Raw genomic sequence first — 25,849 nt, 5'->3', positions numbered from 1 at the left:
AAATAGTGTCCTATGGGCATTTTGTGTTCAGAGGTAGCAGCTGAATCCACAGGGCTCCCTGGAATTTGATTCTGTTTGGGGTAACTACTTGGGCATTGTTCATCTCTCTGGAGAATGCTTTATTTTGAAACTTTGGGTCAAAATCTCAAAAAGGTCTGCCATAACATTGGTGAAACTGTCTGCTTTGCACATTTCCTTCCTTTCTGTTCCTTTGGAAAGTGATGCAGTAAGCAGCAAATGAAAAATCACTTTATTCTGATGGCTATATTCTGGCCCATTCAGCTAAGTTTTGTCATCTCAAGGAGCTGACTAGTAATATCATTTGGATGAGATTATAAATCATGAAGGTTTCTGCATCTCCCAACATGGATGTGGAATTTTAGGTCTGCCTATGTTTTTAGGTCCTTCAGAGGAGGCAAGAAAGTATTTGAGAAATAGTCTTATTTACGCTATGAAGAGAATTCGTCAGGTCATGTGGATTCCACTTTTTAACTTTTCAGGCTTGTATGTTAAGTGCTGCTCTCTTATCTGTTAAGACGCATTGTCCAGCTTTGTCCATGTACACTGCATTAAAATCCTTCTTGTCCTGTAGACTTGCTAATTAACTATTTGGTAAAGGTCTTTTCTTCTCCCTGAGAAGTCTTCAGTTTTTGTTTGGGTTTGGGCTTTGTTCTGGAAATGTTATCAAGGCCTTCATTTAAAGCAGTGTACATAGTACCTTAAAAGCTCTTGAATTACAAACCATTCTTTGCATGCTTTCTCATTAACAAGAAGTTTTCATTGAAACATGATTAGTACTGTGAGCCCGGTACTGTTTTTAACAGAGTGGCTGTTTTTATTGGATTTTCATTCTTGTTCAAGTTTGTCAGCAATTTCCATGATTCAAAAGATTTCTCTCTGCTCCTCCTCGTAGAGATTTGGGAAGTTAGTTGTGAATGTGGATTCCTGAAGGCAGTGGATTGCTCCCATTTTAAGAAATAGTGTGGTAGAGCTTGTTATGGTTCCTTATGGATGGTTAACCACTTCTTGGATTCATTAATGTGTATTTGGTTAGAATAGTTGTAGGTTCCACTCCACTTTTCCAAAGCAGTTAAACATGTAAACCAAAACAGTGACAATATGACCCTTGGACCTAAGCATGCACACTCACCAAACATTTCAGGTTAGTTATGGTATCTCAGGCCAGATATAGTCTTGGTTTTGGTTAAGTAGTTGCTAAGGATTTGCCATCTGAATCTATCACCCAGAACTAGATGTATATCTTGGTATTTCACCTATCCAGTACTGTGAAATAAGTGATAGAAAATGTATCATAATGCAGTTGTGTCAGATATTCATAGTAAAACTAGATGACTAGAGTCCCTGTCTTCAGAGCAGCAGCCCTTTCTTTCATTCCCCTTCGTATGTGCTGTACCTCATAGGGATATGTTGTGTAGATTCTAGTTTACTGTTTTGAGGATTTTCCTTTTTTGGAAGGCTTTAACTCTTGCACTGTCTAAATTTGTATAACTAACTCTTAGATCACCAGACTTCTTGGTAATTTAAATACTGACTTGCCAGATTTCAGCTTAGTGATGCAGTTGTCTTACACGTCTTAGTGAGATGTTGGTATAAGAATGTTACGAATTTGTTTGCTAATCATTGATAAGACTGTTTCCCCCACTAGAAGTGTACAATAGATTTAAACTTTTGTAGGAAGAGGATCCTAGTTGTAGGATAGCAGTGCATGATACATGAATTGTACGACTGGTGATTGCAACATTTCCCACCAGGATAGTGCAGTGGATTAGTATTTTGCCAGGATAAGATCTTAATGGTAGAGTAGCAGTGTGTGTTGGCTGTATTGGTAAACTGTCTAATCCTGAAGAAATAGGTCAAGCTGTAGTACTGATACATTAGTGCTTCACATGTTGAACATCACAGCAGTATGGTTTAAAACAGGCAACTTCTGTATATGGTCTGTTATCATGGAAGTGATTGAGTCTGATGTTTTGCATTTCTGTTATAGTAATCTCTTGCAGATTGTGTTTCTGTCCTCCTTATTTGCAAAACATTTGTATTGGCATATTTTGAATGGATTGTGCTCATTGCATCTGTTATTAGGTTACACACGTTAGGTCAGGCATTCCGTAGCCCAGGGGATGAGTGTCATTAATCATTGCTACGTATGGAAATTACAATATGTGAATGTTGTTTGGGTGGACTGTATACCCATCCATAGCTATGAAAACATGGACACTTTATACTGTTATTACGCAAGTCCCTCATACAGCTACACTTTGTTTTCTGTGCTTTAAAACAGACTTCTCTCCAAAAGCATGTTTTGATTCCTGATAGTACTAAGATTCTAGACTCTGTATCTTTGGAACAGAGTGGTCCATTCCTCTTCTTTCTTGGTAGTCGTATTATAGGTAAATACTAGGCTAACTGCCCTTGCAGGCCATTTTAAGCCCACCCAGTTTCCCTTTTTGTGTTTGAAATAATCAATCCCATTTGATTATAGATTGGCCTTACCCATCCCATGGTTAATAATTCTATATTACTCCTAGCTAGAATAACTGGGATCATACCTTAGATACTTTGAGGGGGACCCATGCATGGGATATAACCTTTAGGAGATGCCTCTGCCCATTGGTAATTCAGGGGCCAGTCCTTGGATAAAGCGTCTGTTTCCCATATATAGATGTAAGCTGTGCTCGGGTATAGACAGGGATGTATTTTGTTTTATGTAGATGGGGAGTCTGTTCCACAGCAGCAGTATCCTCTGCAAGATATAACCTGTCCTTCCAAACTGTACTGTTGATGCTGCATAAGAGATTTAGATCCTTATAATGAGTATTCTGATGCCATTTGACTTTCTGATGCATAGTAAATCCATCAGTAATGGGTCAGAGGATACCTTGTAAGCCAGACACAGGTGACCTCTTAGCAGTCTGTAGGACAAGGCTTTGATTTGGTCCACGAAAGGATATGTTGTTTGGGCCTTATATCCTTTTAGTAAGGTATCTCCTGGGTGTTCCAGCTGTTGCATGCCTAGGCAGGTAAGTGCCAAAGGGGGCATTATATTCAATGACTGGCCCAATGAGAGCTGAGTAAAGGGGGACAATGACATCCTTAGAGCTAGACACATTCCCTTTGTTTATAAGCTTTGCAACATAGAAAAACTTTCTTACAACAATAGACACATGTTGGTCAAAAGTTGCCCTCATACATTGCTTTGTTGACCTTTCCAGAAAAATTCACCAGGCTGAATAAGCATGACCTGCCCTTAATAAATCCAAACTGAGACAAGTCCAGTGTTTAGAGGTTCCCTGCATCCTGATTGATTAATTCCGGAAGTCTTTCCATGGCGTTGCATATGAGGCTGGTCAGACATATTTGTCTGTAATTGTCTTGGTCTTTGGAAGGTCTTCCCTTATGCAGAAAAATGACTGTAGTAGTTCTGCATTCACTTGGTACAAAACCTGTATGGAGGCTTTGATTTAACAGTGTTAGGGGTGTGATTAAATTGTGCTTAATGCTATTTAAGATGCATCCAAAAGTATTGCCAGGACCCATTGATGCAGTATTTTTAGGTTTTGATAACACTTTTAGGACTGGGTCTTGTGAAATAACTGGATGAAAGCCAGTTTCAGGTATATGTTGAGGGGCGTATTGAGGGGAAAAGAGGGAAAAAGTTAGAGCTAATTTTATCAGCCAGTAGGTTTGCTGTATCTTCAGCCTTAGTGTAGGTAACATCAGCCACAGTCAGCTCATCGCAGTGCTGTCCTGTGCTTTTGAGATTGCAAACATAACTAAAAAATGCCTTTTGATTGTCTTTGGCTTAGGTAGCTATTTTAAGCTGAAACTTATCTTTGGTGGATTTTATTAAGCTCCTGAGTTTTGTTTATTTCATTGACAAGGGCTGTAACATTCTGGGAATTGCTCTTCTTACTTTTGGTCAAAATTGTTTTCCTTTTATTATAAAGCTTATTGATATTTTGATTCCACCAACATGTGGGTTTGTTTCAAGGGTTTACCCTGCACTTGTTCCTACAGGTTACAGCTGCATAGATAAAGCTGTTTATTTGCTGGTATAGTGTGGTGTTGTACATTTCTGTGTATTCAGTGGTGTTAACTGAGTTTATTGTGGGTTTGAAGCTTGCCAGTGTATCACTTAGGAGTAGGTAGTTTGTCTTAAATTAATTTCTAAAGGTACCTTGGGTGGAAGGGATCTCTGGTTTCAGTTTTATTTTGACGGAGACTGCTTTATGGTCAGATCTAACAAGTGATGAAGATATACAAGGGACGGTGCAAGATGCTTCCATATTAGTAAGGACAAGAGCTAAGATGTTATTCCCCTTAGTGAGCACTCTGGCTAATTGCTCCAGGATATTTGTATTGACAAAGTTCAGGAATCTCAGTGCTTGTGCTGTAGTGATGGTGTAGGTTTCTCAGTCTATAGCTGGATAGTTTAGATCACCTAGGAAAATGGTATTGGGTTTAATACTGAGCGATTCCAGTTCCTATAAGTAGGAGTTAAATAAAGAAGCTCTAGTGCATCGTGCTGCTTTGCCAGCCTTGATGCAAGTCTCTTCTGGATGTAGATTGAGATGCCCCCCCATCTCCCCCGCAGAGCAGCTGGCATAAAAATGTGAAAGGCATCTGCTATTTTAAACCATGTCTCAGTCCCAACACAAACATCAATGTTTTCAGGGTGAGAAGGGCTTATAGGGAGTGGAATTTCTTGTTTAGCCTCCTAGTATTGATCAGTAAAACCTTAATATTTTCCTTTCCTTGTTTCGTTGTGTTGGTAGGGTTTATCAGGTTGGCATTGCCTAAAAAAGGCACAATAAGGGTGAACAATGTCTTTGCCAATAATCAAAACCATAGAGGGGACAGATGTAGGCTATCCCTGACGAAAAAGCATGGTCTGTTAAGCATTTCCTCCCAGGCTGTCAAATATTGGACCCCCTTTGAATGACACCAAAAACTAAGCCAGTTATTGAAGTCAGTTATTTTTTGCTCGTATCACAGCATCATCCTTGTAGAAGGTAGAATGTTGCTCAGTGGTAGGCTTGTGCCTGTCTTGGACACACAGTCTGAGAACTCCATTATGCCTCTCTTTATATAGTCCAGGGTGGTACACCTCAAGACATTGACACTGGCATGAGCTATGACAGAGTCATACTAGTATTTGTTATTCAAGGGCTTGAGGGCATGGGTGATCTGACGAATCCTGTCACCAGACAAGCAACCAACAGTCACACTTTCTTTGGTCAGCCTGATTACAGATACATCTGTATGTCTTAAAATGGAGTCGCCTCTAACAAGAATGTTTGTTTGGGTTGATGTGTGCCTTACGGGCTCTGCATCTGGGACTCCTTGTGCCATGTGATGGTCTTGGAGAGGTGTGATGTGTAGTGTACTTCTGATGATTTTTGCTGTCTTTGAGTTTATTGTGTGTGAAATTGTTCCCTCCAAGGATATTATATATACGCACATCTCTCACACACTTGGTTATGTTGTTTGAGTAATAGATGATCGTCGGACAGCATAAGGAAATTCTTAACACTGTCTCAAGATGTCCATCTTAATCAGGCTGGCTAGAGAAGTTATGAGGGAGTGCTGGCCCATGAAACTGACAAACTCTGGGCAAGGGTAGCTGTAAATGCTTGGAGTTGATTTTAGAAAAATGTTTGGGTGGACTTGCTGCTGAGTATATAAATTTCCATACAAAACAATGAGCCTGGAAACCATCTTATGCCTCCAGCAAGAACCAGTAAATTAATTACAGTAAAAAAAAAAACTCAATAATTTGATACTAAAATCAGTGCAAGCAGTATCATTACACTCAATTTTAAGGAATTTTATCAAAGGTCTTTTAGCCTGGTATTTTATGTGGAGAGGCTCTGCAAAATGATATTTGAGTGCTTATTATCAATTGCCAATAAATAGGAGAGGGAGGGGAATTTTGTTGTCAAATTATCATAAGGAGCAGGCAGCAACAGATGCATTGGGTTTAAGAGCACAACTACAACAGGATGAGTGAGAAAAACTAGTAGACCCTTAGCTCTGCGCTGACTGGCCTGAAGCTGTCCCAATGCAAAGACAAGACCTGATCTAGCCTGGCATGCACTCGGTACACAAGAGTGAAACCAGACTTAATAACAGACCACTTAAAATAGCAAAAAATGCAGTGGAGCTGTGTACTGGACTCAGTAATACAGGCTTAAAGACCTTGGCCAAAGCAGATACAGACTGTTAAAATGAATTTAAAATTAGATCAAGAAATGAAAACACTTCTCTGTCTTTCTGTGTCTAATGGAACTATTACAAATATTTTTGAACTCTCTCCTTTATTGCGGATACCTTACTTCCTACCTTTGAAATAGAATATCTCCAAAATCCTGTCTTGTGTCCAAAATCATGATCCTAATATTCTGTTTGATTTTTTTTCAAATGCTTTTGAATCAAAACTCCGCCCTTGGTTCCTGATCATGTCAGAACTGTGTGTTCTGTAATGGCAGCAAGGCAGAGTTTACAGAGGGGCTTGAATGATTTCTTTGTGCGCCATTTGTTGTTAAGTGGGATTATTAATTGTTAATTTATTTTATCATCTGTAAATTATATTCTTTGGAACAGTTTTTCTTGGCAATATCAGCCAGAGGGGCAAAGGCTGACTATGTAAATATTCTGAGTACACAAACAACTCAAGCAACTCAGCTTAGGGAGTTGGGAAGAAAGTGGAGTCTGTGGAGAAAACATACAGATTTCCTAGGTCTACTTCACCCTGTCGAAGGCCAACAGTATCGAACTGATATTGTCGGCACCAAAATGGCGAAAGTCATCGCACGTGTAAACAGAAATCTCCGTAAGGGGAGATTTCCGTTTACTGCAATATAGTGCGATCTCGGAGTTGGTATATTTAAGTATAAATAAATATAAATAAAAACAGGTACTGTGGAACAAAAGCCCAAACTAGCGAGACAGATAAACAGGGAATTTATTTGAAGCGCTTTTCGTTAGCTTAATAAGCTAACTTCTTCAGAAACAAAATTACAAATGCATTGTCAGATTCAAATAAATAACATAACATACATCATGTGCTACCAATCAAACGAAACCTGCCACTTAGACTAAAATTTACATTTAAAGGTACCGACATCATAAAATCTCAAAACAATACAAAAATCAGTTACCTTAAAAACTGTAACTGCTAAAATCAAAATCAAACCTAGAATTCACACTAAAGCTAGTAAAATCAAATACAAAATTAATACTGTGATAAACGTATGTATATGGGTATACATATATATATATATATATATATATATATATATATATATATATATATATATATATATATAAATATACAAAGCATTAAAACAGCATTAAATAATGTTCTAAACATAATACGAGTGTAATCCCTAATTAGGAAACTACATTTAAACACATCAAAGATAAAAGAATATGATAAGTAAAGTATACACAATACCTAAAAGTGTAAAAGTATGTGCCCAACATTATAGTAAAAATATAAATATGAATAACTACTAAATAACAACATCAGCGATTCAGACTTTTTAATTTTAACACACTGCTGATAGAGCAAGTGTCATTAAGCCCTGGAAAGTTGTAAGCGTTAAGCTTAATCTGCCATTGTAATTCAAGCTCTTCGAGCCTTAATGGTGCTGGACCCCCTCTTTTATCCAAATTAACGTGGTCAATGACGGAGTATCTAAAACTTTGGTCATTATACTGTTGAACATGTTTGGCTAAAGCATTCTCTAATTTTAGTTTACCAATGGCATATTGATAGCTAGTCACTGACCACGTTAATTTGGATAAAAGAGGGGGTCCAGCACCATTAAGGCTCGAGGAGCTTTAATTACAGTGGCAGATTAAGCTTAACACTTACAACTTTCCAGGGCTTAATGACACTTGCTCTATCAGCACTGTGTTAAAATTCAAAAGTCTGAAACGCTGATGTTGTTGTTTAGTATATATTCATATTATATTTTTACTATAATGTTGTGCACATACTTTTAAACTTTTCGGTATTGTGTATACTTTACTTATCATATTCTTTTATCTTTGATGTGTTTATATGTAGTTTCCTAATTAGGGATTACACTCGTATTATGTTTAGTACTTTATTTAATGCTGTTTTAATGCTTTGCATATTTATATATGTACCCATATACATAAGTTTATCACAGTATTAATTCTGTATTTGATTTTAGTAGCTTTAGTGTGAATTCCAGGTTTAATTTTGATTTTAGCAGTTACAGTTTTTAAGGTAACTGATTTTTGTATGTTTTGAGATTTTATGATGTCGGTACCTTTAAATGTAAATTTTAGTCTAAGTGGCGGGTTTCGTTTGATTGGTAGCACATGAGGTATGTTATGTTATGTTATTTGAATCTGACAAAGCATTTGTAATTTGTTTCTGAAGAAGTTAGCTTATTAAGCTAACGAAAAGCGCTTTAAATAAATTCCCTGTTTATCTGTCTCGCTAGTTCAGGCTTTTGTTCCACAGTACCTGTTTTCATTTTTACAGTTTCGCTGTTTGTTTTTTCTGAGTTCTTGGTATATTTAAGTAGCGGGGGTGCAGGGGGGCTTGCCCCCCTGCATAGAGCAATTTGTGTTATGTTTGGGTTGTTTTTTTTTTTTTTGGTGTGTGTTCGATGTTCGGAGGTTTTGACATTTTCGTGTCTTTTGTTACGCTGTCGACAGTTTTAGTTTTTGACAGCGTAATATAAACGCGATTTCCTACTTGTGTTCAGAAATCAGTGCCAAACTCAGGGTATAGCAATAGTTGAGGCACCAGTAGTACCTAGAGAGAGATCCTATAATTCTTGTTTTTTTTCCTATTGTTAATGTTTTTTTTTTGTTTTTTTTTTATTTACAATGTCAATTATAGTTCAGTTTAAGTTAATTCATAAGATCCCTTGTATAACTTTAGTAGGTAGTCTAATGGTGAAATGACAGTTAAGTTGTAATTACTGTTTGTTTTGCATGTGGATCACTAACATGATTGCAACTTAATTCTGTTTAATGCCATCTTAATATTTTTAGGTGGTGATCTCTGCAAACAACAGATTTCATATTGGGGATTGGAGTATGTCTGTGCATCCAGTACACAGAACATGTATAGTCATAAGCAGGTTACCTTTGAAAATGCGAACCCTTAGCTACATGACCCAAACAAAGCACAGAATTACTTATAGGACCAAAAATGGCATTAAGAGCATGGACAGTGCAAAAAAAAAAAAGATCCATAGAGGGCATAGCAGCAGCCTGGTACAAAAAAACAGGCCTCCATTCTGTCATTGAGAATGTGATGTTCTCATCCTAAAATTAAAGTGTTTTTGATGATTGCTCCCCTTAGCAGCAGGACACACTTAGAAAATAGCTGCTTAGCCACTGATGGACTAAACTGGTACTTCTCTTCTTTCTACCTTTGCTTTTTATGCTCTTTGGAAACTGTAAAAAACATATGATGTGCATGTTTAATGGTGTATTTGAAGTGATAGTTAGGATATAACCACATTTTTGTTGCTATATTAAACTGTAACTTGAAGTAATTTAGTTTGGGCTTTATTGCTGCTTTCGTTATCTTAGCTAACATAGATGGATGTGGTTCTGGTTGTCCTGAAGGTACTTTAATTAAGCATATATTGTAAACCCCCACTAATGCAGTCCTTTAGATAGCTATGTTTCTGTTTTCATGGGTAGGAACACTGTAAATCAAGTGATTAAACTGTTGATCTTAGTGACTTATCGCTGGACATTTTCTACATTGAATTTTTTGTATTTATAATGCATCTTTTTTCCCTAGATGGAATGAGTGGCTGATTTATGACATTAACATTCCTGATCTTCCTCGTGCAGCTCGGCTTTGTCTTTCTATCTGTTCCGTCAAAGGCAGAAAAGGGGCTAAAGAGGTGAAAGCTATTACTAAATAGTTTATTTTTCTGACAAATTTGCTTTTTGTGTACTAACTAAAGGAAAGTAATTTCAAGTATTTTTTTTTTATTTTACTACCCATTTCTGTTCAGTAAATTGTTTTGCTTCCATGATGTAATGTATACTAGTTTTCCATAGCACTATAAAATATTTTTCTAATTTTTAAAAAATACTGTATGATTCATTTTTATATATTTGATAACTGTACAATATCTCTGACTGTATAGGTAATTTTGCTTCTTTTGAGTTTGCTCTTCCTCTTCACATACCATATTTTCCTCATGTGACTATTCCTAGTTCCCGATCAGACATATATGTAATAAAGTGCTATATTGTCCTTACCATTTAGTGTATTAAATTCTAATGGTAATTTTCCCTGTAAGTTGCTTTCCTTTTATCCCTGAGTTTTTAACTTTTGGAAGGTTTTTTGTTCTGATTATTTCCTTGTCTATTTTACGAGAGTGTCTCTGAACACAAGTTTAAAAAAAATCACTGTAATTATCTGAATGGTCAACACTCCAGTGTTTCATATAGGAGTATAGTATCAAATTATGATGCACAGATTTTCTGACATAGTAATAACTGTTGTAAATGTTTTCGACAGGAACATTGTCCGTTGGCATGGGGAAATATAAATCTTTTTGATTACACTGATACCTTAGTCTCGGGCAAAATGGCACTCAATCTCTGGCCTGTTCCTCATGGAATGGAGGACTTGTTGAATCCTATTGGAGTTGCAGGCTCAAATCCAAATAAGGTAAAGAATGCTTTTCTTGTTGTACAGTAATAAATTAATTTTGTACAATTGCGTGATGATGCTCAGAAATCATGTTTCTGTAGTGACAATGCTGTGTCTTCATACATATCGAAGAAAAAATAGTTGAATGCTGGATATAATGTAAAGCACGGTAAGTTCTAGGTGAACACCGATGGTAATGCATCTGCTATTTAGAAGTTATTTCATTGTTTTTAGATAGTTTGTTGTGTATCTCATCTCATCACATCACATCACTGTCATGCTCTATTGTGCAAGATACACCTAATATTTACTGTCATATTTCGATCACTATTTACACTGACATTGTAAATCTTCAAATATTGCAGTTTGTCTCACAATGATTGGATTTAGAATACTTGGTGAGGAATGTCATTCACATTTGGGAGTGCAATTTTAAGCTTAATGGATATATTGTATACAGTAGGGTACATTTGTTTTCCACATGATTATGTAAAACTGATTTTTTTTTTTTTAATTTGTTTAAGAAATGGACAAGCTGTTTATTTTTTCCAATGTTGTCTACCATAGGAAACTCCATGTCTGGAGCTGGAATTTGATTGGTTTAGTGGTCCAGTGAAATTTCCTGAAATGTCTGTAATTGAGGAACACGCTAATATAATCCCCAGGGAGCCTGGCCTGAACTTTTGCCATTCTGGACTGGTAAGTATTATTAGGATCTAACAGTTAAGAGAGAGTTTGGGTATGTTTGGCATCCATTAACAAATTGGAAAGATTAAACAATTGCTGAAGAGGGTATCCTCATTGGTAATTCACCTGCCACATTTACGAGCAGAGAAGAGGTTTTAGGCCACAGACATTGTTGATTTTAAGGTATAGTCATTCTCATTAAAAAAAGTTAATGTATTCTCCTTTTGGGAAAGTGAACGATTCCTGTAATATCATTTGGTACATATGGTATGGTCATATGCTTGCAATCTTAATTGTGCTTTGATTTGCCCAGGTTTTGACAGTAGTAAAATACTACCTGGGCAAGCACTTCGTATCATACAGAAGTAATACCATCAGCAACAGACAGCACAGCTTGTTTGATTTTGACAGTGATATATGGCTGCGTATAATCCATTTTCTACAGGGGTCCCAAAAGAAAAACTCCACAGTTACACAGCTTGCTAATCAGTAGTACTCTGAAATTAAAATTTAACTCATTAGCCCAAGCCATGGAAATTGCAAACGGCATACATGTATTACACAGTGATATGGGTGTACGTGCAGTTATAAAATAGCAAACTTTTACACTGAGTTTTTTCTTTCCGTGCACAATACATAAGTGATTTCTTTCTTAATTTATTCAGTTTAACATTACTTAGATTGCACAAGCCCTGTCTTCTATGAAGTTTCACTCCTCCTCCTGAAAATTGTTCTTTGTGTATTTTTCCAGCAGATTCAATTTATTTGTATGTAGTTGATCATTTCCAAAATCCCACCACCAATTATTTTATCTCCTTTACAACATTCAGTAATTTTTTTTTATGTTTGGTTCGGCTTTTGAGTTTTACTTTCTTGTAATTGCTTTTATGGTAGCCAAGAGCATTACACTTGGTAGGACTTTACTATGTCTAGTAAGTTCAGTTTCTATATTCAAGCTCAAAAGTATCACTTCCTTAGTTAATTTTTGGGGAGCAAATTATTGTAAACCTTTGACAAAGTACCGTTTAAGGAAGTTTTGTAATCTAACAATTCATTGTATTCCCCCAAACAAATGTTTCTAAGGACCCCTCTCTTTCCCACCACATCTCCAACAATTGCTGTCTGCATGTGGAAAAATACTGTAAAGTCTGCTTGGATTATAAAAATACCTATATAAATGCTTTCGAGCAAAAATCGTAAACCTTCTAGATTTTGTTGGAAAAGCATACAGATATCTTCCCATTGTTCCTTGTTATGTTACCTTTCTATTCTTGTTTCCCAGTATTTTCTAACATTTTCTGGTTGATTCTTATAGTAATGCATTATTTTATATGTAATGCATGGAGCATGGTGATTATGCTGTGATATTCTGAAAAGGCAAATCATTTAAGTGCCAGAGTGGTGTGTGACCTGACCTTAACAATTGTTAAGCACTCCTGCTAAAGTTGTTAAAGCCGGGTTTTCTGCTAGACAGTAAAGTCAGCCAGTTCTCACCAGCAAATGACAGCAGCAGAAAGTCCAGATTTATTTCTGCCTGCTTGTCTATACCAGTAACATGTCCACAACTTCCTCAAGTAAACTTAGATGCTAGAATAACAGGATGTGTAAGCATTCATTTGCTGAAGGGCAGGAACTCTGAAACTCAAATGTGTGTCTTTGTTTAGTGACTTCAAGCCTCAGTGGCTTGTCTGAAAACCACAGAATTTATGATGAACAGACCAAAAATGTGAAGCACGCATCTGGATGTTCTGCAAATTCTGAGAGGCATGAAGGTGTGTTAATGTAAAGGACTGCATTACACTGCCTTTCTGACAGCATGGAGCAGATAATGTTCTATGCCCTTCAAAGAATTATGATTGTATCATCGATCGTAACCTTAAATTATGTGTTCTCAACATGGATGCCAAGATTCATCTCTCGAGCTTTTGCTCTTGAGGTGTATTTCTTGGCACCCATGTTTCAAACACATAATAAGCAGGTTATGCTTGGCGACCAGATCATAATCCTCTATATTCCTGATAGGGAATGCAGTCTCTAACCTGCAGTTAAAACTTGTGCTTAGTCTCATCCCACTGTGACTTTCCCCTCCCTAGTTATTTGCTTTCAATACTTGGGTCCCATTGCTAATTTTCTCCAATAAACTGCAGCTCCGTCTTGCTTTTTTTATGCTCCTACTTGCAGGCAGCCCTATTGGTAAAATCTCCTTTCTCCATTCTTATGTTAGCTTAGTTTTCAGAATATTTTGTACTACTTTGTAAATGTAATAATCAGTGTGGTTGTCATTGATGCCTTTAAGGGCCTGCCTCTAAAATCCTACACTTTCTTATGTTTTGATTCCCCCTTCCTCCCCTAGACACAGTTTTCAGCATTGTTTCTTTCCATTTTGATTTGAAGTATTCTGCTTGTGTGATGTATATGTGCCTTAACTATGTAGCTCTAAAGTATCACTTCACATCTGTTAACCCTAAACCATACCTTGTCCAATGGAGAGAAACAACTTATCCCACCTAACTCTTTCATTCTTTCCTTACCTAATAAATTCATTCAATGAATTATTAGTTACAGTCCCCAGCTTCTCTACTGGTTGATAAAACTATGCCTGATTTGTATATATAGTATTAAAGGAATTAGAAATATGTTCATTATGTGCACCTTACTATCTATGGCCATAGTCAAGAGCTTTCGACTTCTTAACTTTTGTATTATCTTTTGTTTTGTCTCTTTCAACATATCCTTAGCTCCCATAGTGTAATCCTTTGTAACTGAAACACGTAAGTACTTCATGTGATGTTGTTCGTGTTTCACTGTTGCAGTCATTACATTTGGGATAATCTGCTGGCATGTTGCCCTCAGTCGGCCTGATTAACAAAGTCTTGGGTCCTGTGTCAGTTGTTGTCCCTTCTTCCATGACGTCAGGTCATCAGGGGTATAAAACATGCAGCCGATGCCATTACATCAGCTTTCTTGCTGCGCGGTGCCCGAAGCAGAAGCAGTTCGCAAGTGCCGGTCAGCCAACTCCTGAAATTTTCATTTTCGAGTTTCAGAACCGAAGTCTTCAACTAAAAGCTAAGTACCCCGTTGGGGAAACTTTTTCTTGCTCCTTACCAATGTCAGTAAAAGTTAATAATTGCATTACTTGTGGAAAGCAAATACCTCATAATTTGGCTCACGATTTAACTATCCAGAAATGACGTCGGCTAGCAATCAGACTACCGGGATACCTAAAAAATGCAAAGAAAAAGACAGAGGCAGGCCATCGAGGTCCAAAACTGACGACAACGCTTCTCCTAAGCCAGTCGCTAGTTCGCCAGTACTCAGTGAGGCATTTTCGCAGCCCCTGTTGCCCGCTACTTTTGATTCACAGGCCTCTACTGAGACCCATTTGGAGTCCGGTATGCTGCGAGATGCTTTAAGTATTGAACCCGCGGATGTCTTTACCTTAGATGGGTCCGGAGCCGCTGTGCAGGTACTGGCTTCTGAGGGTATTTTCAGGCCTAAAGATTTGTATATTAAACCGACACCATCTTCAAAACTAAGGCCAAAATCTACTTCTATGTCTAAAAATTCGATGCTTGGGCCACGTGTGCAGGCCCCTATTCCTAAAAAACAAATGATCAAAATGGCTGAAGATTTAATTACCTTGATCTCAGGGGTTGCCAATCCTCTCCTGTTAAGAGGTCTAGGCAAGACATTGATTATGTATCTTCTGATCAGGATTCTATTTCTTCTGATTCTTCTACTGAGCAGGATTTTATTTATACCTACTTATGAGGACTCTGGCGCAGAAGATTCCATTCCTTCTGCTTCTCCCCCTGAGGATTTCTCTTTTGGGGAAACTTTACATACCTTAAGAGAGCATTTCCACTGGGAAAGTCAGGATTTCTCTGAATCTGAAAAGAGACTTAAGGATTTTCTTCTACTTCCCCAGCATAGGCCTTTGGCTATACCTCCTGTTCTAGACATTGTTGATGATGTTTTTTTCAGAATCTAGTATGACTCCTGATTCTCTGCCTCTGGCTCCTAGTAAGCCAGACAGATACTACATGGCTCCTGACTCCCACTACATGGCTCCTGACTCCCACAAATTCCTTTTCAAAAACCCTACTGCTGATCCTGAAACAATTTCTCAGGGTTACAAGGGCATTAAGGCCTCTTCAGCTAAAGGTTCCAGGGTGCTGGATAGATGGGGTAAGAAGGTTTACACTTCTGCAACTTTGGCAATCAGGGCTTTAAACTGTCAATTTCATATGCTTAAATATCAACAGCATATCATGGGACTACTTAAAAAGAAAATTATGTTAATCTCTGACTGTGTGGAAAATAAAGATTTGCAGGATTTATTACATTCAGCTGAACAAGTTGGAAAACATACTTTGCAATGTGGTTTTGATTCCTTGGAGGCCTGTTGCAGGGCTGCTGTAACCGGATCTGTGCTAAGAAGGCATGATTGGCTCAGAGAGCAAACTCTGCCTGACCGTGTTAAAGCAAAATTGTTGGATCCTCCTTTACAACAGGGACCGTCTCTTTGGTAATGAGGCTGAAGAAGTGTTAAAAAAGATGGAAGATAAAGCTAAATCAATGCAAACTGAAAGATTTCTTACAAGTGCAACCTCCAAGATTTAGTAGGCACTGGCCTACTAAGAACTGGTCCTTTCCAGTCCCTTCGAGAGCTGCTCAAGTCAAATCCAGACATTCCAAAGGCTCCAGGTTTCAGTCACAAGGAACTTTTAGAACAAAACAATGGGGTGCCTCCACCTCCAAATCTGGAAACAACAAGGCACCTCCCTATGGTAAACTGTCTCAATGACTTCCCTCTGCAATCACCAAGCACTTACCTTTCAGCCGCCCATTTGGGGGGAAAACTGGCACTTCATGCATGAAACTGGCAACTTATTACCCAGGACAAATGGATTTTAAATATAGTATCCCAGGGATACAGATTTCATTTCCACACATTGCCAATCCCAAACGGATGGCCAGATCTGCCCCCAAATCAGTGGGCAGAGGCCCAGAAACAAGTTATGTCCCTCATGAACAATGGGGGCTATTCAACCAGTACCAGAAGAGGAAAAGGGACAAGGTTTTTTTATTCAAGACTCTTCCTGGTACTCAGAAAAGACAAATCATGCATCCAGTTCTGGACTTATCCACTCCAAACACATTTCTGGACATTCCAAAATTCAAGATGCTGACTCTTCAACAGTTACTACCTATGCTAGGCAAAGATGCCTGGTTGGCAACTCTAGACTTTAAGAGGCTTACCTTCATATCCCAGTCAGGGAATCTTGCAGAAGATACCTCCACTTCAAAGCAGGCTACTTGCATTACCAGTTCTCTGCACTGAACTTTGGCTTATCTACTGCGCCCAGGGTCTTCACAAAATGCCTGGCTCCAGTAATTGCATTTTGCAGGCAAAGAAATATTCAAATATATCCATACCTGGACGATTGCCTAATTCAGGCAGAAAACAAGGACATTCTTCTAAAGCATCTGGCGTTTATAAAAAGGGTTCTAACTTCTCTAGGGTACACCATAAACGAAAAGAAATCACAACTGGTACCCTCTCAAAAAATTACATTCCTGGGTGCAAGCTTGAATACAACTGCCCAGATGACTTACCTTACACCAGAAAATCCAATTCGATTGGTGAATTACTTCAAACAGGTGGCCACAAAAACCCCTGCTATATCTGCAAGACAACTTCTGCAAGCCTTGGGGTTCATGGCCTCCTGCATTATTCTAATTCCATATGCATGACTGCATATGAGGAAACTTCAGTGGTACTTAAAAAGTTTATGGAGTCAACATTGTCACAGCCTGGAAACAATGATTCCTATTATACCTTGCCTGCAACTAGAGTTCTTATGGTGGGCAGAGGCCTGCCACCAAAACAAGGGTCTGCCATTCACTCCACTCCCTATCGCCCAAACCCTAACTACAGACACATCAGACTATGCTTGGGGGGCTCATCTGGCAGGAAAGTGCATTCAGGGCAAATGGAGCCCAAATCAAATGCACCTACATATCAGTCAGAAAGAGATACTAGCTATACAGAATGCACTGACAGCCTTCAAGGACTACCTTCATCCAGGACAACTAATGATAGACAGACAACAACACAGTTATGTGGTACATAAACAAGCAGGGGCGTACACATTCCTACCCCCTTTGCAGACTAGCCATGGCATTGTGGAACACAGCCTTGACCTGCCAAATGCAACTACAAGTTCAATTCCTGCCAGGAAAGCTAAATACTCTGGCAGACGAACTAAGCAGAAATCTTATGGACCCACACAAATGGAAACTGGAACCACAAGTTTCAACATGTTGACACGCAAATGGGGGAGCCCAGACATAGATCTTTTTGCCTCATCCCAGAACTATCAGTTGGACAAATTCTGCACAAGAATTCATCACAAAAAGCTTGGAAAGTGGATGCTCTATCAGTCTATGCTTTTCCCCCTCTGCCCCTGCTCTCCAAAGTTCTACTAAAAGTCAGACAGGACAAACCAAAAATGATTCTGATTGCTCCAGACTGGCCTCGCCAACACTGGTACCCACTCCTGCCCAATGTGTCACACCTTCCTCCATGGCACCTGCCTCTGACACCTTACCTGCTGTCTCAGCAGAACTAACACATTCTGCACACTCAGCTCCAAACTTTGAATCTTGCAGTGTGACTAATCAACTAATTTCACCCTTGGCATCATTCAGCAAACCTGTGATGGATGTCATTTTGGAGGCTAGAAGGCCTAGTACTAGAAAATCTTATGCTGACAAATGGAAAAGATTCTGTGCCTGGAACCAATCACAAGGAATAAGCACAGCAATGCCCAATATTCCTCAGATTCTGCAATACTTAACTGAGATGCTTCACAAAGGCCTATCTTTTTCTTCCATAAAAATCCATGCCTCTGCCATTTCAACTCTCCCCTCTTCTCTCATCCTCTGCTAAAGCAGTATCTCAGAGGGGCCAAAAATTTAAGGCCTCCCAGGAGAGCACCAACTCCTGCATGGGACCTCAATTTTCTTTTGGAAAACTCACTCTGTCCTTCCAGCTGCTACTACAGACCTAAAATTTCTCTCCTGGAAAACCGCTTTCCTTTTAGGAGTCACCTCAGCTAGAAGGATTTCAGAATTACAGGCTCTTATGGCAGTAGAGCCTTTCATTATTTTTTATCCGGACAGGGTGTCTCTCAGGACCAGTCCATCTTTCATGCCTAAGGTGGTATCCAGTGTGGCTCTTAATCAGACCATTCATCTGTCAACTTTCTTTCCCAAGCCACAGAACAAGGGTGAGCGGATTCTGCATTCATTGGATGTACACAGACAACCTAGATTCTACTTAAACAGGACAAAAGCCCTAAGAAAATCTGAACAACTATTGGTGGCATTTGCTGCAGGGGCAGAGGGAAAGGCTGTTACAAAGCAGACTATTTCGAAATGGATAAGCCATTGTATTCGTTTCTGCTGTATGCACCATGGTAAACCTATCCCCAAGGGGATCAGATCTCATTGCACCAGGGCTGCATCTACTTCTGCAGCCTTTCTAAGAGGGGTTCCTACCAGAGACATTCTAGAAGCTGCTACCTGGAGCTCAGTTCATACGTTCACCAAACATTACCATTTACATCTCTTCTCTAAATCCAGAGCTGGCTTTGCCACTGCTGTACTGCAGGGCCTTATAGCAGCTCCTAATGCTGTGTAAATCCATCCTCCCAACCATAGCTTTGGGATTCTACCCAAATGTAATGACTACAACAGTGAAACACGAAGAACATGGTACAGTTGTGTACACTTACCATAAATGTAGATGTGCAAGTGTATTCACTGTTGCAGTCCTGGTTACCCACCCTCTAGCCCCCTGTTTTTCTCTTACTATACCTCTCCTTTCTTTTACTATGCTTAAAAGCCTTTTTGGTGCATTTGCTTTTGTTTGGAGGTATATTTTTTGTGTTTTAAATTATATACACATATATATATATATATTTTGATATCCATTTGGGGGCACTTGACATCTGGGGCAAGAAAAACTGATGCAATGGCGTCGGCTGCATGTTTTATACCCCTGACGACCCGACGTCATGGAAGAAGGAACAGCAACCGACGCAGGACCCAAGACTTAGTTAATCAGGCCGACTGAGGGCCACCTGCCAGCAGATTACCCCAAATGTAATGACTGCAACAGTGAATACACACTAACATCTACATTTATGGTAAGTGTACACAACTGTACTTTATCACTCTTGTCATAGTCCATGTTGGCTTGAATGACTTGAGATGTACCTCGCTGGACTACATGAAGAAAGACATGATTGAGCTTGCTGATTGTGTTTCTCAGGCAGGTATGTCCCTAGCCTTAAGCAGCATTCTGCCATCACCCAGAATGAGGCCTCAATACAAACAGAAAATTATTGACTTAACAGTTGGCTTAGTTTCTGGTGTCATTCCGGGGGGATCCAGTACCTGAAAGCCTGTGAAGATATGATCGACAGACCACAATGCTTTGCTAGAGATGGCCTGTATCTGTCTCACCTGGGCTTCAGGCTTTGTCTCCCCTGTAGTGCCTTTTTTAAGAAAAGTGGTGAGGTTAAAACTACCAACATAAAAATTTCAACAAAACACTAAGGTCATGCTGCTAAATGCTAGGAGTCTAAACATGAAACCGCACTCATTGCAAGCATTCCTAACCCTGGAAAATTCTGCCATCTGTGCAGTCACAGAAACCTGGTTCAAAGCTGCGGAGACCACCCCAGCCTTACCTGGTTACTCATCCTATCATACATTCAGTCCCCAAACAGTGGGTAGTAATGCCAAAGGAGGTGGAGTTTCAATATACACTAAAGACACACACACCTCCAGGCTGGTCAAACAGTATGACGCACAGGAGAAACTCGAGGTGCAGTTAACCATTGACAAGACACCTATTCAAATCATAGCTAGCTACCAGCCCCCAAATCTGACTCAAGATACCCATTCTGCCTATTTGGACCTGTTTGACTCTATCAAGATTCAGTCCTTTACCCTGATCCTGGGTGACTCTGATCCTGGGTGACTTTAGCTTCCCAAACATAGATTGGAAGATCTACTCATGCCAGAACAAAAATGCCCAGAGATTCCTTGATTTTGTCAATGCAAATGCCTTGGAATAGCTAGTCAATATCCCCACAACAGGTGGCAATATATTGGACTTTCTATTAACCAACATGAGTAACTAATGTAGCATCCTTATAGTATCATCCTCCCTGGTAAGATCCGACCACAAAGCGGTCACTTTCGAAGTCACCATCTCCCCCATCCCCCTCTAGTTAGGCTCAGATGTACAAACATCTCCAAAGCTGATTACAACCTCCTTTAGGGATAGTATACACGGCTTCACAGCCCCCTTCCCCCTCTGTAGGAACTGGCACCAATTTCCAAAACTACACCAAAACACTGTACAAGCATGTATATAAATTCATGGAATCAGGAATACCCAACAGAATTAAATCATCCTCAGCAAGGAAGAGTAAACCTGTCTGGTGGACATCTGCAGTAAATAAACTCTGTAACAAAAGGAAAAAATTGCTGTCCAAGACCTAGAAGGAGCAGGTGCTGCCCAATTGGAAGCAATGTCTCCTTAACCTGAACAAGCAAATAAGAGCACTAGTGAAATCCTCCTAAGCAAACTTGGAGTCCAAATTGGTCACATCTACTAGAGACAATCATAAGGCCTTCTTCACACATGTCCACAACCTCGAAGGAAGCACCCAGATCTTTTCAGAACTGGTGGTCAAGTACACCACATATACAAATGCCATAGATTTAGCAAATTTGCTGGCTGACAGATTCAGAGAAGACTTTACTCCTCTGTCCCCCCATCAGTAAATCAGGACATCCCCAGTACCTGCCCCCTTCCTCTTATATCTATGGAACAGGTCATCACTGCTTTCTGAAAGACAAAAAATATAGCCTCCATGGGACTCTATAACATCCCAGGCTGCATCCTACGTGAACTCAGGCAGGAACTTGCAGCACCATTAGGCAACCTATTCAACCAAAGCCTGAGTACTGGCTTCACCCCAGCTGAGTGGAGGACAACCACTGTCATCCCTTTACACAAAGGTGGAATGTCCACCGATCCAGGAAATTAGCCTAACTAGCCTGATCTGCAAGGCCATGGTTTGGATTATCATGGACCTCATTAACAAGGACATTGGCAACCTCCAAACACTTGATCCCACACAGTTTGACTTCATCAAGGGGAGGTCGTGTCTACTAAATTTGGTCGACTTCTGAGACAGTCACCAAAGCCATGGATGAGGAGAAGACAGTGCACACTGCCTACCTTGACCTGGCCAAAGCCTTTGACACTATTCCCCACTCTGGCATAATAGATAAACTCTCTCATCTAGGCATCAATCCATATGTTGTCAGATGGGTAGCAAACTGACTCACTGATAGAACCAACATAGTCAAAATAGGGGAAGCCACCTCAAGCAGTAGACCCATAACAAGTGGTGTACCCCAGGGTTCGGGCTTGGGGGCCTCTGTTATTTGGGATATACTTTTCTGAGGTGCAGGCCAAAGCCAGTGGGCTATGGCTGACCAAGTTTGCAGATGACTGCAAGCTGGGTGCTGTCATCAATTCCCCTAGTGTTGTGGACATCCTCCAAGAGGGTCTCACTCAGACAAATGACTGGTGCCAGAAACATAGGCTTAAACTGAATACCAAAAAGTGCATTATCATCCCATTTGGGGAGAGTGACGTCCCTACAAATTATAACATTAATAACATCCTAAGCATGCAGTCAGTCGTGAGGGATTTGGGCACCCAGGTTGATAGCAACCTGACTTTTGACCACCATGTTGCTTCCGTTGTACGGAAAGCCTTCTACATGGCCAGCCTCATAAGTAAGGGTATCTCATCCAGGGGCAAGAAGGTCATAACATCCCTGTATTATTCCCTTATAAGACCCATTATTGAGTACAGCGTGCCTTTCATCATGTACCTTGCAAAGCTCATGTAGGTGCTGGAGAGACCACAGAGGTTCCTCACCAGGAGATTCCAAAGCCTCAAACATCTACCATACACAGCTAGGCTAAAAGCCCTATCCTCTACTCAGTTTCATACAGACTCCTCAGAGGTGACCTCTGCTGGCATACAAAGCAATTACGGATCCCACCTTGATGGGACTGCTGCATATCCGCAAGTCAAGCTCCACTCGAGTAACCCACACGCTTGGCCTCAACCTGGTCTGTGACATCAACAAGACTTGTTGGCAGGACAGATTTGTGTCCCAGAGACTCCCCCATCTATGGAGTAGACTCCCTCTCCACGTCAAGCAGAGTATCTCTTTACTCCTTTTTAAGTGCAATATGGATAATTGGATGGGAAACAGAAAATATACCCCTGAGATTCCACCCGTGTCCTTGCTGGACAGAGGCATCAGGTGCTGATTTGTCTAAACATGGGCTAAACTCTTGGTTAGGCTTATAAGGGCCTCAAGGCCAGTAGCCTAGTAACCTCCTATGATCTTATAATTTCCCAATAAATGTGGGTATTGTTGAACCAATTCATGTGTGGGAACATAGTTTACTGTTATAGTCTCCATTTTATCTTTTATTTTATATCGCGAAAAAAAACTGAAACGGTCTCAAATTGTTTGCAACACAAAATATCCATTTCTGGATTTATCGAGTATAAATTAATGTCATCAGCAAATAAGGCTAATTTTATTGAGTACCATACCAATTATACCATTGAATTTGTACGTCCCTTGTTTTCTTTGCCAATGGCTCTAAAGTGTAAGGAAAATATGGAAAGAAAACACCCATGTTTGGTTCCTCTGGTCAAACACAGCTTGTCACAGAGGAGCCCACCCACCTGGATTCTTACCACTTACCCATCATATATCTTCCTAATTAAACCCAGTATTCTGTTGGAAAATACAACTGTTGCCATTACCCCACTCATAAAATCCCAATTAAGTGTATTGAGGTTTAAGAAGTAATGTACAGAGAGAGTGAAGTATTCATTAGTATAGTGTAGCAAGACATAGATGGACAGAAGCTTAACTAGCACATGAAATATACACATATACAAGTTGGCAATATATCTATTACAGGTTACCATGCTTAGTGTTTTAAATTGTCACATTTCTGGTTGCTGGTAGGTGCTTGTAACATAGCCACTTTTAAAAACATGTCTAAACTTTACATCTGTGGAAACGGCTGGGAGAATAAGAGTTGTGGTAAGCAGAGGAGATTCAAAGCTGTGTATTGCTGTGATCTGTGTCACCTGAGAGGAAAACTCAATTATTAGTGTATGGATAAGAAGCAAAAGTTAAGGTTAGTGCTGGAAGACTGACCTAATTTATGTGATTGCTGCAGCTAAAGATCCAGGAGCCTAAGAAGCACTCTTTGGGGGGGACATCTGCAAATATTTGTTGGCCATCATATTCTTACATTTTCACTGCTTTAAAGCAGGCAGTTGCTTGACTACATTTTTTATTAGGTATTTTTAGTAAATTTTGGAAAACATTATACATTTAATAAGTATTTAAAGAAAATGTGCTGTTTTTACCCCTTGATGAGAGAAAACAGAGTTGTACTTAATTTGGTAAGTTTTATTACGGTGTTTACTTTACCAGCAAAGTCATGTAAAAAACATGCTAAAGGCAAGTCACCAAGTAAACACTGCAAACTTGAAAGTCATTTTTGTCACAGAAAAAAAAATCACAGATTATTTAAAAAAAAAAAAAAAGACTTTGGGGAAAGTGTCAGAGAAGGCTAAGGACTCAGAAGAAATCTGAAGCATGCCCTTCTGCTCTTGCAAATAAAGCATAAGAAATGCAACAAAAAAAAGAGTGAAGGATCAAGTTTAAAGGAATGGTATACCACCACTCTGTAATTATGTTCTCGTCATGTGAAGTGAGTTTTCTGATTCTGAAATACTTAATATTTACTTTAACTACATCAGTGGACCTTATTTAAGTAAAAAAAAAAATGTGTGCTTGTATGTGTTATATTCTGAACAGTTAACCCCTTGCTTCCTGATTCTCTGTCATCTAGTGACACCTTTTGATGATGTCATAAACAGGGAAAGCAATATGTAGTTAAGTACCTGAAGATATTGAATTGAAGGAGGTATCACTATGCCAGAAGCAGGTACCGAGATTCAATTACTTTGTGTTACTAAATCTCATTACCTGTTCTGAATACAACCCAAATATACCGCAGAACTTGTCAGGGCATCTTAGTCTGGCTGATGTTTTCAAGTGCAGCAGCTCCACCTGTATGTCACACCAGGTATTGCTGGAAACAAGACAGGTCTGACATACAGATGGGGCTGTATGGCCATGTCCAGTAGAGAAGTCCCACCTCTAGGGTGATATGGCCATCATGCCTGCATTCTTCTTGTCGAAGATGGAAGGACAGACTTGTAGGGCCACTCATCCACCAGGAAATTAAAACTATTCTTGAAAATAGAACACTGTGGGCCATCCCCACAGGGGTTTGGTGGATGGCTTACACACAATTGAACCTTGCTTGTGAGTGGTCTCAGTATAGCACCACCTGTATATGGAACTCTGTAGTACAGGTAGCCTGGTTTCCCACCAAGTACTACCTGCAGTACCTAGTTCAGCATACAGGTGGAAAAATCAGCCTTGCTGAGAAATCCATTCAGTTCAGTGATTTTTCTTTTTTTTTTTTTTTTTAATTTCACCACTAATCCAGTCGATATATATATGGCACAAATATACTTCACTGTTGACTATCATTGCAGTAAGTCTCATACCCCTAGTTTTCTTCCTGAATGATCATCCCATGGTAGGCAATTACTTGTTACAGTGCTATATGTGCATTATTATACTGCATAATGAGCATTAGTCTCTTTGTTAGGAATCTTACCCTGTTCAGTTTCTCTTCTGTTGCTGTTTATTGAATATAAATGCATGTAGTTAGTTACTGATGCATTGCCTGAATTAGTGAGCGAGTGACATGATTGCTCTGCAGTGTGTGTCCCTTTCTGTGTTGAAATCTGCTGCAGACTTCAGGAAGCTTGCCTATCCACTACAAGCTGTTTACCCCATATTGCATCATCAAAATGTAGGTTTGCACAACTTAAAATCCGGAAGTACCTGTCAGCTGCTCAAACTACAAACATTACAAACACAAGTTTAAATTTGGTAAATACAGGTCCACTGATAAAACTAAAGTAAAAACTGCATATTTTAGAATCATAGATTCATAAGTAAGTACTAGGCTAGCTGCCTTTTTTGGGCCATTTTAAGCCTAACCAATTTCCCTTAATCTATTCTGTTTGGTTAGAGATTGGCCTTGCCTATCCCATGGTCGATAACTACATATTACCCCAATGAAAATAACTGAGATCATACCATAGATGATTTGAGAGGGCCCTCTGTATGGGACAAAAAATTTAATAGCTGCTTCTGTCAATTAATAGTACGGGGGGGGGGGGGCTCCTGG

The 25,849-nt window shown here is 39.4% G+C and overlaps 1 protein-coding gene across 1 annotated transcript in view; it reads left to right on the top strand.

The window, feature by feature from the left end:
• Positions 1–25,849, top strand: part of PIK3CA (phosphatidylinositol-4,5-bisphosphate 3-kinase catalytic subunit alpha) — a 1,902,358-nt gene that overhangs the window by 738,337 nt on the left and 1,138,172 nt on the right. Inside the window, exons 10-12 of the mRNA XM_044070443.1 lie at positions 9,824–9,929; positions 10,556–10,708; positions 11,258–11,389. Coding sequence (XP_043926378.1) covers positions 9,824–9,929; positions 10,556–10,708; positions 11,258–11,389 — 391 coding nt within the window. The remainder of the gene's footprint in view (positions 1–9,823; positions 9,930–10,555; positions 10,709–11,257; positions 11,390–25,849) is intronic.

This window comes from Protopterus annectens, chromosome 4.part1 (genome assembly GCF_019279795.1).
Source record: "Protopterus annectens isolate FY-2018-M chromosome 4.part1, PAN1.0, whole genome shotgun sequence".
Classification (NCBI taxonomy): Eukaryota; Metazoa; Chordata; order Ceratodontiformes; family Protopteridae; genus Protopterus; species Protopterus annectens.
This window is presented reverse-complemented; position numbering and strand designations above follow the sequence as displayed.